This window comes from Barbus barbus (assembly GCF_936440315.1).
Source record: "Barbus barbus genome assembly, chromosome: 6".
NCBI lineage: Eukaryota > Metazoa > Chordata > Actinopteri > Cypriniformes > Cyprinidae > Barbus > Barbus barbus.
The window spans coordinates 29,839,792-29,855,299 of NC_136734.1; the positions used below are offsets into that span (position 1 = coordinate 29,839,792).

General features: G+C 37.5%; 1 protein-coding gene across 3 annotated transcripts in view; it reads right to left on the reverse strand.

The window, feature by feature from the left end:
- The window catches only part of LOC306870698 (globoside alpha-1,3-N-acetylgalactosaminyltransferase 1-like), a 30,978-nt gene extending 17,115 nt beyond the window's left edge, over positions 1-13,863 (reverse strand). Inside the window, exon 1 of one of the 3 annotated variants that reach the window (XM_079418121.1) lies at positions 13,727-13,863. In XM_079418121.1, the coding sequence (XP_079274247.1) occupies positions 13,727-13,785 (59 nt within the window). In that variant the 5' untranslated portion in view covers positions 13,786-13,863. Of the gene's footprint in view, positions 1-8,325; positions 8,864-13,726 lie in introns of those variants that run through there. The other 2 variants (XM_079418123.1, XM_079418122.1) reach the window with 2 other exon arrangements.
- Positions 13,864-15,508: the final 1,645 nt, after the last annotated feature.

The window sequence follows — 15,508 nt, forward strand, 5'->3', positions numbered from 1 at the left end:
CCTTTTAACATTTCAGCAGCTGACTTTTTTTTTAGTACTTGCATAGTAATTTTAATTGTACCACATTTGCAATGCATATATAGCAGGGCTCCAGACTAACTAAAATAAAGATAATTAAATCATAAAATGATTATAGTTTTGCATTAATAAGTGTAGTTACTGGTAATATTACACATTTACTTCTTGGTAATACACATGTGACAGTAAAGCACTGAGCTTGAGTTAGGAAGCACAACATTTTTTATACTTTTAAAATACTTTTATTAACAACTGTAACATGTGCAAAATGTAAGTTAACCATGATGCATAAGTGTTGTGTTGGCGTGAGAACTGTTCATCTCATGCTGCTTTTGTGAAAATGCATTGGATATACATAATTTGTGAATAAAAACATAATATTTTTGTTGTTGCTGTTTTTTGCGTACACAAGGCATCTGTTAAAAATATCTTCATTTGTGTTCTGCACAAAAGGGTCTTATGGGTTTGGAGCGACATGAGGGTAAGTAACAGAATTTACATTTTTGTGTGAAATATGTTCACATGTGGTTATAATTGGTCATTGTTCTGTTTTACAAACATTTTCAATATTTTAAAGATATTATTTCGAAAAATTATGTTTATACAGTCTACTTTAAGTACTTTTGTTAATATTTATACATCTGTGATTATGGTATCTTTCCTTAATTATCTGAATTGTCTGCTAGCAAATATTATGCTATAGCATATCTGTTTATAATGATGCTGAGCACGGAACCTCCTGAATGCTTTCATTCATATTTCGCTGTATATCCTATGTTTTTATTAATAATTTGGGTGTATTTTACTGTTCATATGTGTGTGTTTTTCAAAATAAATAAATTAAATTCATTTTGAGTCTGTATTCATCATTCACAGCTGTTGAAACAGCCTTTAAATTAGTTTGGGCATATGAGGACATAAATTAGGTTAAACTACTGCATGTCCGCCCATTGAAAATAAATAATTACAAAAAAATTACCAACTGATTACCAGCACACAACTATTGATCCGCAACGTTGCCACGACGTCGCAGTTACGAACTGGCAACGTCACGAAGTTACGTTGTAGCAACGTATCCGGGAATTTCACTTTTCCGGTTGTCACAACGTAACTAGTTACGTTGTCACAACGAAAGTTCGGTCGTCAAATTACGTTGCAGTTACGTAACAAACACGTATTATGGTTAGCTGGGTTCAGTGTCCGAATTCACTCACTCGTTTTCATTCACTCCTTCAAGTGAACTATATGAGTGGACTAATGTAGGGAATAGTGAATGAGGGTATAGGGGGCGATTTCGGATACAGCTACTGATTCTGTTCAAATCCCTATAAAATCATAAATGATTCCCTTTGAGCTAAATTAAACTATATTACGTATTAATATTATAAAATGTAATAAACCCCTACATTCATATTTTTGTGGAAAATGTGATACCATTCAGTCTTGGGTAAGATTAAAAATATAAATTAATATTTTTCTTCAACAATGTTGCATTAAATCAAAGTGTAGGAGCTAAATCTAATATTTTAAGCTACTGAGTCGTTTGATCCCGGACTAGTAGGTTGACGCGCTACTTGCTTGCTTGATGTTACTTCCTCTTCCAGCCTCCTTGCTCCAAATGAGACGATTATTCCATTGTATTATCATCATCAGTTTATTAGCTCCAAAAAACACCTTAGTGCATAATATCCACTTCTATTTCCCACAGCTTACATTTAGGCCGCACATCAACTTCGCGCTATAGCGGTCAAAAACCTTTTTGCCCTTCCGGGTCAAACACCTACCTAACACAGTAGGAAGGCTACCTATATACTCTTATCACAATTAAATCAACAGCGCCACTCAGTGGTCATGATAAGAACAACATGTCATTATAGGTACACATTTTTGGCTCCTACACACCGACCCCTAATTGTTAATGGTGGACAAACATAACAATTCAAACACAATGAAAACAAAGGAGCCAAACAATACCATACACCCAATTGTCTTTTCTACACTTCTTGTAATAAACAAAGTTTTGTTATAGGTCTTTCAATGATACTAGTTTTGGTCTGCAGCCTCACAGAACGCACTAGACCATGCTTATCTGGAAAAACCTCTAAAACCTTGCCAAGAGCCCAGGAGCCACGAGGAGCTGAAGAGTCCATAATTACTACAATGTCTCCAGCAATCAAACTTCTTTTCTTCTGATTCCACTTTTGCCTCTCTTGAAGTAAAGGCAGATATTCCCGTAGCCACCTCTTCCAGAAAAGATCTGACAGATACTGCACCTGTCTCCATCGTTTTCTCACGTATTGGTCATGAGGCTCGAACACTCCAGGGGGTAAAGCTGGTTTCCCTTTCAAGAGAAGATGATGATTTGGCGTGAGGGGCTCCAAATCATTAGGATCATCCGACAGCTTAGTAATTGGTTGATCATTCAAAATGGATTCCACTTCACAGAAAACCGTATGAAGGCCATCATCATCTAACCTTTGTTGACGTAGAACAGAGCTAAGAACTCTTTTCACAGAGCGTATCATTCTCTCCCAAACACCACCATGGTGTGAACCTGCTGGTGGATTAAAACTCCAACGAATTCCAACTTGTGACAACATTCCTTGAATCTTTTCATGATTCAGTGAAGCAAGAGCTTCCTTTAATTCTCTTTGTGCTCCAATAAAGTTAGTACCATTATCGGATCTTAGATGTATCACTTGTCCTCTCCTGCTAATGAAGCGACGTAATGCATTAATACATGCATCCGTTTCTAGTGAACTTGCTACCTCAAGATGGATTGCTCTGCTTGCCATACAGGTGAATATTACCCCATATCTTTTACAGGTTACCCTTCTATTCTTCACTTCCACTGGCCCAAAGTAGTCTACTCCAGTGTTGGTAAATGGTGGTAGATCGGGAAGGATCCTCTCCGTTGGAAGATCTGCCATCTTTTGTTCAGCTGCTCTTCTATTATGGCGTCTACAAAAGCCACATCTAGAAATTATCTTCCTAACAGCCGAGTAGGAGTTAGTAATCCAAAATTTCCTTCTAACTGTGGATAACGTATGGCTTCGTCCACCATGACCCAGACTTTCATGCACATGCTTCAGAATAAGCATAGAAATATGCTGATCTTTACCAAGTATGAGTGGATGCTTTACCTCTTCAGGCATGGCTGCTTTACTCAATCTTCCTCCAACTCGTAAAAGTCCATCATCCAAAAACGGATCCAACCGATAAATAGGACTTTGCCGATTCACCGTCACTTTCCCAGATGTTAGAGCAGAAATTTCTTCACTGAATTTTCTTTGCTGTGAATAACGAACAATGGCTTCCTCTGCCCCCAAAAGATCATCCAATGTCAAAGCAAAACTCTTAGGCATCACTGTGATTCTTGATCCCTCAAACTGTACACCGCTGTCTTGATTGCTCGATTGATGACCAGCATTAGTAGCTTTCTGCATCTTTCCCAAGCGAATTCTTTCCAACAAAATCATTTTCAACTTGAGAAACCAGGCCACCGCTATTTTAAGCCTCCTCCACTCAGAAAAGTAAACAATTAGTTGGTCAACAGGGTTGGACACTTCATTCACACTAATAACATTTACCGTGGTTTTTTGCTTAACCTCTGCATCATCAAAATCTATCGAGAGATATGGTGTGTCTATAGGCCAATAATCCTCATGCAACTTCAAGAAGGCTGGACCTTCAAGCCACCTGCTGTTCTTCAGAAAGTCTCTAACCTTCATTCCTCTTGAAGCGTAATCAGCTGGATTATCCTTAGAACTGACATATCTCCATTGCGAAGGTTCAACTTTTTCTCTAATGGTTGCAATTTTGTTAGCTACGAATGTGTGGAAACGCTTATCTTCATTGTTAAGGTACTTCAGTACAGCAGTACTGTCAGTCCAGAAGACAGAATCTTCTAACTGGATGGTCAACTCTTCCTTTAGCATTGTGTCCACCTTAGTAGCAAGCACAGCTGCTGTCAACTCCAAACGGGGGATGGTAACAGCCTTCAATGGTGTTACTCTGGCTTTACCAAGTAGAAAGGCAATGTGAATGCGGTTCTCATGACTTAACATTCTGATGTAAGTTACTGTGCCGTACCCATTGTTACTGGCATCAGCAAAATGATGTAATTGAACATGCCTAAGATCTCCAAAATCCCTTGGCTCAATGCACCTGTCCACAGTGAATGCAGTTAGTGACCTCAGATCCTCCAACCATCTTTTCCACTTACTTAAAATGTCCTGTGGTATGGCATCATCCCATCCACAACCTCTCCTGCACAATTCTTGTTGCAGCATCTTGGCAGACAACATGACTGGAGCCAAGAACCCTAAAGGATCGTACACAGAGCTAGTGACCGAAAGCATGCCACGTCTTGTAAGAGACTGCTGTTTTACCTCCAATTTAAATTTAAAAGAGTCCGTTTCTACACACCATTGTAGGCCCAATGCTCTTTCAATTGGAAGTTTATCTCGGTCCAAATTCAACTCCTTAAGGTCTTTGGCTCTTTGTTCCACTGAGATAGATTGCAACAGTGCACGACTATTACTGATCCATTTTTCCAAAATGAATCCTCCTTTCTGACACAGGGCAATGAGATCCTTCATCGTTTTTATAGCTTTTCTTTCTGTAGCCGAGCTCTGTAAACAATCATCCACATAGAAATTCTGTTTGACAGATTGAATCACATGAGGTGGAAACTGAAACTGATTGTCATCTGCAGTTTTCCTCAGGGCATAACTTGCACAGCTCGGAGAGGAAACTGCACCAAATAAATGTACAGTCATTCTATACTCCATAAGTCTCTCAGAGATGTTTCCATCAGGCCACCAAAGAAAGCGAAGAAAATTTCTATCTTCTTCAGCCACCTTCACTTGATGGAACATAGCCTGAATGTCACCCATAAAAGCTACAGGTTCCTGTCTGAAGCGAGTGAGAACTCCAAGCAAAGAGCTGGTAAGGTTAGGTCCCTGCAGAAGTTTGTTGTTCAACGATGTTCCTTGATATGTGGCTCCACAATCGAACACTACACGAATAGATCTTTTTCTTGGATGATGTACACCATGATGAGGGATATACCATACTTTCCCAATTTCACAGTGTACCTGTTCTTGAGGTACTTGTTCTGCATAGCCCTTACTGATGACATCATTCATGTATCCCGCATATTCCTTGTGAAAATCATGGTTGTTCAGAAACCTTTTCTTCAAACCAAGGACCCGTTGCTTTGCTACAGCAAAGTTGTTAGGCAGATAGACTTCTTTGGTTTTAAAAGGCAACTTCAAACAATATTTCCCATCTTGGAGTACCGCTGACTGATCCATGATTTCCATGAACCTGATGTCCTCCCTTGACATTTCCTTCTTCGCAGTGCTTTCGTTGAAGTCATGATTGTACTGACTGATTAACATTTCCTCCAATCTGCACACAGCAATCTGATTCACTGTAACAGTAGGACGCTCCATTCCCCTTGAACCACTGTTTCCATTCAGTGGACCATTAACAACCCATCCCAACACTGACCTAACAGCATATGGGCCAGTCCCACAGCTGTTAATGATCTCCCAAGGTTCCAATATCTTGGGAGCATTGGTACCAATCAGCAAATCAACATTTGCCTTTATGTTTGGGATGTGCACCTTTGATAGGTATGGAAACATAGCCAACTCTTTAGATGTTATCATGTTGTCAGTACTTACTGGCATTTTCTGCTGCGTGAGCACCTCAGGAAGTTGATAGAAGTTACTGTCATCAAGACTGGACACCTCCAAACCAGTCAAGGAATAAGCTGGAACAATGGCTTGTTGCCCCATTGTATTGAGCAGAAATGTGACCCGTTTACCTGAGATATTCAGCTTCTGCATAAGCTGTTCTGAGCAGAATGTAGCTGAACTACCTGGATCCAAGAATGCATATGTTTTAATGACCTTGTTTCCCTTGCTGGATTTAACTTGTACTGGGAGAATCGACAATGCACATCGGTCCTTACCGACCCCTGTATGCCCACATATTTTGGAAGAAACTAACCTATTATCAGATGTTGACTGTTTCACTGCTGCTGATTGGTTTTTGATGTGAAGCACAGTAGGGTGAGATTGATGACAAACTTTGCAATTCAAGCGCCCTTTGCAATCCTTGCTCATGTGCCCAATACACAAGCATGCAAAGCAAACTCCTTTTTCCCTAAGAAAGTATATCTTTTCCTTATGCTTCTTTGAATTGAACTGATCACACTCCTCCAATGAGTGATTATTAGAACAACATATACAATAGACCTTGTCAGCCTTCCCTGAATCCAATGTTGAACTCATGACTCCTGAAAAGGAGTCAATGTTTGCTACTGAAGTAGCGAAAGTGTTTCCCTTCATTCTTTCCTTGAGCTGTGACTTGAATCTGGTCAATGTCTTCATTTCAGTAACACCAAGTGATGACTCCTGAATATCACCAAACAAGGGGTCTGAAAGAATTCGGACAAAACGTTCTATGAAATTGACCAAGTCCATAAAACAAGCTCGGCGGTTGCATGTTTCCATTATGTCATAAGCTGTTGTTCTCCACTGATCCCTTAGCTTGAATGGCAATTTAGAAATAACACTTCGCATGTTTGCAGGCATATCCATTTCTTGCATGTACTGGAACTCCTCCATTACATTGCAACAGCCCCGCAAGAACAAAGCATAAGCTTGCAGTGATTTCACATCCTCAGACTTTACAGGTTTCCAAGCAAGAGCCTTTTCAATATAAGCAGTAGCAATTTTATACTCATTACCAAAATGTTCCTGTAAAAGATTCTTTGCTACTGTATAACCACGCTCAGGAGCCATATGTTGACAACTACGCACCAGCTCTCGTGGCTGTCCACGAGTAAATTGCTCCAAATAGTACAAACAATCCACCTTACTGGCCTTCCCTTCCACACCTTGTTCAAAAGCTTTTATAAAGGTTCTGAATTGAAGTGAGTCTCCATCAAATATGGGAATATCTCTTGGTGGCAATGACATTAAACGTTGCTGTTGAAGTAATGCAGTTGTAATCTCATTTTGCCTCTGCATAATGGTAAGTATCCCATCAGGTGGATTTTGACCAGTTGAATAACATACAGATTGCTTGTCCTTTAATTGAGAAGTTGTATGCTGTGATGTTACCTGTAGAACTGTCGCCGGCCGTTGTTTATCAAACACATGCTGATGACTTGTGGCAATGTTAATCTGACTCTCACTTATTTTAGGCCGCACATCAACTGTCTGGTCAGGTGGTAATGAACAGACACTTTGTTGAACCACTGTTCCTAGTCCAGATTTAAAGTCCTTTGCCATAGGGTTTAACACATTTCCAGATTTCCTCTTCTTTTCAAAGTGGGAATTCGTGACACTCACAGATCCACGAGAAGAACTTTTTTGTTCAAAAGCCTCCAACACTGCCAACTTAGCAGTAGATGCAGCCAATTCAGTCTCCAAATCAAGCTGCTCCCTTTTCCTCCTTAACTGCTGCTCCTGCTCCTCAAGATCATGTCTATCTTTTAAAGCTGCAACACGAGCAACAAGTGCAGCTCTATCTGCCTCTGCTTTTACCCTTGCAGAGGATGTGGTGCTGATTCTGCTACTGCTCATGCTACCCTTATTTGAACGTTTACTTTCAACATTAGACACGCTGTCATTTGGATTAATACCATCATCAACAACAACAACATCACATTGGCTTATAAGCGCACTACCTTCATTACACCCAACCCATTGGTTTGCATCAGCAATGCACTCATCAATAAACATCATTTTTGCCTTAAACCAAGTTTCATGTTCTTCCTTTTCATCAGGTGGCAATAAACCCAATAAAGACTCATGCATGCTTTTTGCATTATCACATACCTCAATGAGCTCTTCAAGTGCACTTTGTACCTGTGATTTGTCACCCCTTTGAATAAAACCTTGCAAGGGTTTTTTTATATTGTTTGCCTTATTCAGTTTCGCTTTTCTGCCAGCTTGCAACTTATCCAATTTATCAGCTAATGCTTTAAATGAAAGTTTAACCACACGTTTTTCAGTTTGTACTTCCACATTGCTAACCACACTGTTTGATTTACTAATAGCTGATACAACAGACCCCGCAGTTTTATCAGATGTTACGTCGCGAGTCTCCATGAGGGTTAGTCTTTTTTTAAATAGTTCGTTGCAACAGTCAATACCAAAAGTCAGTACCGAAGGTCAATACCAAAGTCTTTTTATCCGTCCGTGTCGGCGATCAGACCATTACATTCCTTTTAGTAATGTGTGCACACAATTAAATGGCCATTAAACAGTATAGCGCTACTCATACCTCAATGCGTTGGGCGCCATATGATGATCCGATTGGTATGTTGTTCTTCAGCCGGCTTTAGAAGTTATAAATCCAACATCGCGACGTCCTATACACCGAGGGTAAACTGTTGAGGCACTCCTTGACACAGACGAAATCCAACGACTCCCGTTAACACAGCGTCCTCCGTCAGCTTTAATGTATCCAAAAAGTGCCGAAGTTCCAAAACAAAGTTCCACACGAGTTCTAAATGCAAGGTTTTTGACTTGAATTGTAGGAGCTAAATCTAATATTTTAAGCTACTGAGTCGTTTGATCCCGGACTAGTAGGTTGACGCGCTACTTGCTTGCTTGATGTTACTTCCTCTTCCAGCCTCCTTGCTCCAAATGAGACGATTATTCCATTGTATTATCATCATCAGTTTATTAGCTCCAAAAAACACCTTAGTGCATAATATCCACTTCTATTTCCCACAGCTTACATTTAGGCCGCACATCAACTTCGCGCTATAGCGGTCAAAAACCTTTTTGCCCTTCCGGGTCAAACACCTACCTAACACAGTAGGAAGGCTACCTATATACTCTTATCACAATTAAATCAACAGCGCCACTCAGTGGTCATGATAAGAACAACATGTCATTATAGGTACACATTTTTGGCTCCTACACAAAGATTATAGAATACAAAAAGGGACTTTGATTTAAATTGATTTAAGCGACAGTAAATATATTTACACTTATTACAAAGTACTTATATTTCAAATAAATGCGGTTCTTTAACTGAGAACCATTATACCAATAATAAAACCATTATTAATAACTGATAATTAAACCGCAAATTAGGCATCATTAGAATTATTTCTGAAGGGACACTGAAGACTGGATGATGCTGAAAATTCAACTTTGATCACAACAATAAATTACATTTAAAATATCCTAAATAGAAAACCACTATTTTAAGTGTAATAATTCATTATATTTGGCTATTGTTTTACTGTATTGTTGATCAAATAAATGAAATATTCTTTCAAATAAATAAAAAGCCTTATTTATTTCAAACTTTTAACTACCAGTGTGTATATAAAATATGCTAATAGTGTGTGATTAAGCAAATTATATTTTTATTAGGCCTATAATATAAATCACTTTCCTATGCACAGCACTCGAAAGCAAAAGTCTTCAGATTTACAGTGTTCTAGAGTAAGATTGAGAATGATTTTTATAGATTTTTAAACATTTTCTTAGACGCGTAAAATCACGGAACAAAGCAGATTTACAAGAACTCTTATCTCGTGTCGACTGAAAACTGCATTATAGCCTACATAGTGACAATTCGAATAATGGCATTAAAATATGAGACATTTGAAAAGGCCAGTGATAGTTTGCATTCCTAAAAATTAATGTCTGTTATTTAACTAAACGGTTGGCAAATATTGCTGAATTGTCTTGTCATGTTTAGCCGCTTACATCTTACCTCAGCTGGCATTCAAGTCGCGCGCAGCTCAGCATCTGTGAACAGTAAATCCCGCCTTCTACACTTTGATTGGCTGTTTCAAACATTTTGACATTGACGAGCGCTTTTGAGCCGCTGCACTGAGCTGGAGCATGCTAAATTAATTAGAATTAATTAGAATGCCCTGGGCCATTCGTCTGGACCGATGGAAGGATATACCTACATTTACTACAATCCAATTTTTTATTAATATATATAATATTACGCAAAGGGCCGGTCCACATTGTACAGCGGCCCACCGGTCTCAACTCTGATTGGACGTCTTGTTCTCGATCTGGGGTGGGACTTCTTAGAATACTTCGTATCAGACTAAACCATTTTTCGGGAGGGTAGAGGGTAGACAATTTCGTTAACCAAATTGCATGCTTTTTTGTGGTTTTCATAATATCTTAGTTATACAACTACTAAAATATTAGAATTATTCACAGAACATGGGCCTATATAGTATAATTCCTGGATTTTGTGGGCCCCCCTGGGTGGTGGGGGCCCCTAGAATTGTCCCCACCTTTCACCACACTAGCGACGGCCCTGGGCACACATTTAGATGGAAAAGTGAAGCTTTCCTTGACAGAGTTTTCAAAAACTTTTTTTCAACATCGCGTCATATTACGTCACATAAGGGAGTCGTGTGCCGGACTCTGCTTTTAGCGCACGCGAGTCAGTGTGTTTTCGGTAGTTATTTATATTTCAATTTATCATTGTCATGGTAAATTATTGTGTTTGTGGAGGTTGCACAAACTCCAGCCTGTCAGGACATCGAGTCCACAGGTTTCCTAACAAGAAATAGGAAGGTATCTTCCGGGCCTGTAGAGACTGGACTTCACTAATGCATCTGCTTCAAACACCGCGGTGGTGTGTAACTTAACGATCACTTTACACCGGAGGATTATCATCCAGGCGATATGAGTTTCACATGAGATGCTGAAGCAAGAACTCAGCGAGACTCGGTGTACACAGTAGGGATGGCTCGATACCATAATTTTGGCTTCGGTACGATACCAGAATGTAATACCTCGGCATCGATACTAAATCGATACCATAGGTGACAAATAACCAGCCTCAAAAGATAAGTGAATTTAGAACCGTTTTATTAAATATAATAATAATAATAAAAACAGATTCATATCTTAATAACTTTGTATCAAACTAACAAAAAACCTACAGGGAACATAGGTTACATTTTGATGTTGGAGAAAAAAAAATAGGCTAACTGAAGTAATAAGTGAAATATGAAAATATGAAAAATGAAAAGATATTCAAATCTTCTTATCTTCCCGGTAGGCAAACAAAATGTCTGGCCTACCGGGAACATAGGTTACATTTTGACTGAGTTTGAAGAAAAAAAATACAACTGAAGTTGTGCAATTAAGGCAATAAATATTGCTTTATTGTAAAGTGTTATTCTAACAGTCAAAATAATATTCAAAATCACATTATTATTTCTCTCTCTCTCTCTCTCAGATTGTTTTCAGATTTCAGGCTCAGCCAAAGAAAAAGCATGAAATAAATCTCACTCTCTCTGCTGCTTCTTATTAGCGGTCGACAGCGCGGCAGAAATATTCCCTTCATATCATTGATACTAAAATTAATATAGCAAAATGATTGCTCAATTCAAATCCAATTAATATTTGATTGTATGAAATGCAAGTACATATATTACGTAACCAAAACTTCACTGGTTCTAGCGTGTCTCACATGCACGTTTGATCTTACTGTATCACATCTGTATGTGCGTTGATCAGTTGTAAATAAAAGTTCAAATTAAATCTGAATTTATGAATGATGCACTCACCTGAAAAGATCAGGATGAGCAAGCGACAAGTGCTTAAAAAGGTTTGATGTGTTGTCTCTGTGGAAACGCATGATTTATAGCTTGCATACAGGTGCAGTAAGGTAAGTTCGTTCACCTTTGTCATCTGTTTTGTATCCAAAGTAATGCCATATTTCACTTCTACTGTTCTCTTTGTTTATTAATCTCAGGTGCGTTGATAGTTTCATCTGTTTGATCCATCGCGTAGTTCTGTTCTGTTGTCACATTTTACCGGTTGCGCAGCAATTTGGGAAGCGAAAGCTCTGCCACCTACAGGTGCATTTCGCAACTGCAGCGTATGAAATACCGAATTGAGCAAAATTATGATATCGTACCGTTTGAAATATAATATATACCGGCATTTTTCCAGTACCGGTATACCGCGCATCCCTAGTACACAGCACCTTCACCGGGTCCCGGGCAGCTTGTGTTCGGCCGCCGGCGGGAGACATGATGCTCACGGATCCGTCAGAGATGCAGCTCCACGAAAATGTCAACCGTGCACCGTAAATTGTTTTTTTTTTTAACATTTGTTAACTACCAAATCAGTGAACATAATTATTTAAATAATGAGCCACAGTGAGATGTGTATAAGTTGTTGTAAAGCACCGCGGCTAGCTTGTAAACATTTGCAATATCCTTATATATTTAAAACCGTGTAAAAACGTTACCGTATGAGAAGGCATAACTGGTAAGTTAACCTCATTTTGCTTAATTAAAAAATAATACAAATCTGACTTTTCGTCTGTGTTTATAACAATATTGTAAAACCATTACATACAAAATATGCAATATTTTACCCATGTTTTAAAATTCAGAGAGTTTCCTGTCAAATGAGACCATTTTTATCAATTTATTCCAAAGTATGTGGGTAGGGTGTTCTTTTAAGTTCAGGTATGCCTACTGCTTTCAGAAATCAAAAAATGGTGACTATAACAGTACATTTGGAGGCTCCAACGCCTCCCTTTGGTTAAAGCTAAATAACTTTAATGATATTGTAATATTTACCATTATATAATCAGAGGAGCATTTACAATTTTATGAAAGTGTCACTCCACAATAAAATATATAAATATGTATAATATTTTTATGTTACATTAATCAGTGTTAGCATGAGGAAAGGATATGGACCAGAAGACATTGCAATTACTAAATAGCCTATTTAGACAGACTTAAAGAAGTTCCAGATCTATAATTGTGCTCTTATGACAAACTTGTCTTCTAATATCTTCAATTGTTGCGCATACCGAGCTGCAGCGGACACATAATCAAAGGACTTCACTTGGACCCATTGCGCGAGCTGTCTCTTTAAGAGACGTTTACACGTTGCTGCTGATAGGGTTGACTTTTTTGACATTTCAGGCCAGTGTTACTAATGCATAGATATTTTCACACAGATGGATGTTGCTGTAAAAGTCTGTAAATAAAACAAACATAACAGAATGGAAAAAATGACTACCCTGTTGGTTGCTGCAGACCCACTAGCAATAACAAAATAGGGGTATGTGCTAAAAAAAAAAATTGCATACCAGCAGACTGGCACCCTATCTTACATGTTAGCGTATTTTTTTTATATGAATGTCATAAGTTTTATTGTCCTTATATATAATTCTTATTCTTTCTATTTATGTATAATCACCAATAACAACTGTCTTTATTAAAAACAATTATTACTTTTTACTCTCCTTTTTTTAACCTAGGTGTAAATATTTAAACCGTTATTTCACTATTTAAAAATTACACACACACATACATATATATATATATATATATATATATATATATATATATATACAATTTACGATCACATAATTTAAAAATATGTTTAATAATAATAATAATTGTGTTGCTCAGACATTTTGGAGTTGCATTTTTAAGGGCATCATGTTTGCATTTCGGTAATGTATGCATGTATTCATTTGTTCAATTTATATACACATAGAAATGCTCAATTCTTTATCCTGGCCCCATGCCAAGCAGTGGTAATTTTACCAGCTTCTGAGAAAGGACTGCTTCTAGAATTAAGACTTTTCAATGATACTGCATTATTATCACATCAATTCACAAACTATCTAATATTGCTGAAGAGTAAATACATACCCACACAATACCATCCCAAAGAACACAATAATGATGAGGAAACTCTGACGAAACACCATTATTCCTGGAATACTTGTGTCCACATTGATGTGAAGTTAAAGGCTGAAGGAAGGATTAAAGCAAGAGCGATTTATTTCAAAGAAGGAGGAGTATGTTGTCATGGTGAGAGGCACATTTCCATGTCCAATAGAAACATTAGGGTAGGGCTCTGTATCGGGTGAGCACAGCAAATTAAACTCAAAATACAAAAAAATAAAATACAAATAACAATACTTCCAAAGCCAGATTGATGAGAACATTATAATAAGCCTGAAACCTTTCAAAGGACTCACAAGGACAGAATTATTAGAACTCCTGTTCACTGTATTTGAGCATGTGAAATGTGAAACTCATGAATACTCGTTTGAGATCTGGAACTCATTAGATGTAGTAAACAAAATAAAAGCAATAAATAAAAATGTGTGAATTGACTCAGAGATGAACCTGGCTTATGACAGTGAAACCATCCTCAGCTCAAATATCAACAAGGGGAAGAAAATGTTTGCCAATAATAGACAGGACCAACCACACCTTAAAAGAATAGAGGAAATGAAAAAGAAGTAAAACAAGTTACACCAGTTTTAACATATGAGAACAACTTATTTCAACTCTGACACACTCTTGATATACTGTTTAAAGAACATTCTCAGAAAAATAATAATCATGACAAACCTGAGAAAATTTTACTAGGTAAAAGAGGTTGATGAAGAATCTCGTCCTTCTACAAAAGGTACTAAACTGCACCATTTCAAAACTAGCACATACATTTAAGTTTTTAATATGCACCCTTATGGATAAATATCCTCCTGAGACCCAGCTATGCAGTTTTTGCCTCTGTAGTGGACATTCTATTTCAGTGAATTTCTCTGAGACCTCACATGTCACAGATGTAAGTCTGGATGTCCTGTACAGAGCACATTCAGGGCTTTACAGAGATATTAAATGACTGGACGTTTCACCATGACCACACCCTCTCCTAGGTCTTTAAAAATGGCTAAATTTAATTTAGTGAAACATTTTACATCCTTATGGAAATATGATTATATTTTGTAATTGTCATTTAAATCTGAATAATTTTCTAATTGTTTGTCATAAAGCAACATCTCAGGAAAATGTTATGGGTTCAAATTATTCAAATATGACTTCCTGTTATGAAACAGGACATCATTTAATTCATGTCCACTGTAGAGGACACCAGGACTAAAATGATGTTTATGATGCATTTTGGGAGACATGACAATTGAATAGGAAAATAAATTATATATCTATTTTGTTATGAAATATTAGATATTATTATGAAAATCTGGCCAATTATTACTCCCATTATGACAATTCTTTTTTCAACATGCTGTCCCAACAGCGACCCATTAATATGCAAATTAGATATAGTATAGATACACTGTGTTTAATGGGAAAACCAGTTTATGGAAACTTGTACAGACATATTGCATAAAACAAAATGGTATATCAAATAATTGTTATATATTTTATAACATAGTTGAGAATCATCCTTAAACAAAGTTTAGAAGAAAAAGAATCCTGAAACCTAAAAATGTATTGGTGATTTAAAAAAAACAAATCCCATTGTTTTAGCCTTTTTGATGTCTATTCATTCTATTTTATTTTTAGAAAAAGTCCTAGTGTCCTCTCTAGTGTCACTGTCCCAAAAAGTAATTGAGTTAGTAACTCAGTTACCACACTGTAAAAGTAATTAGTTACTCAGCAAAGTAACTGTGGCGTTAT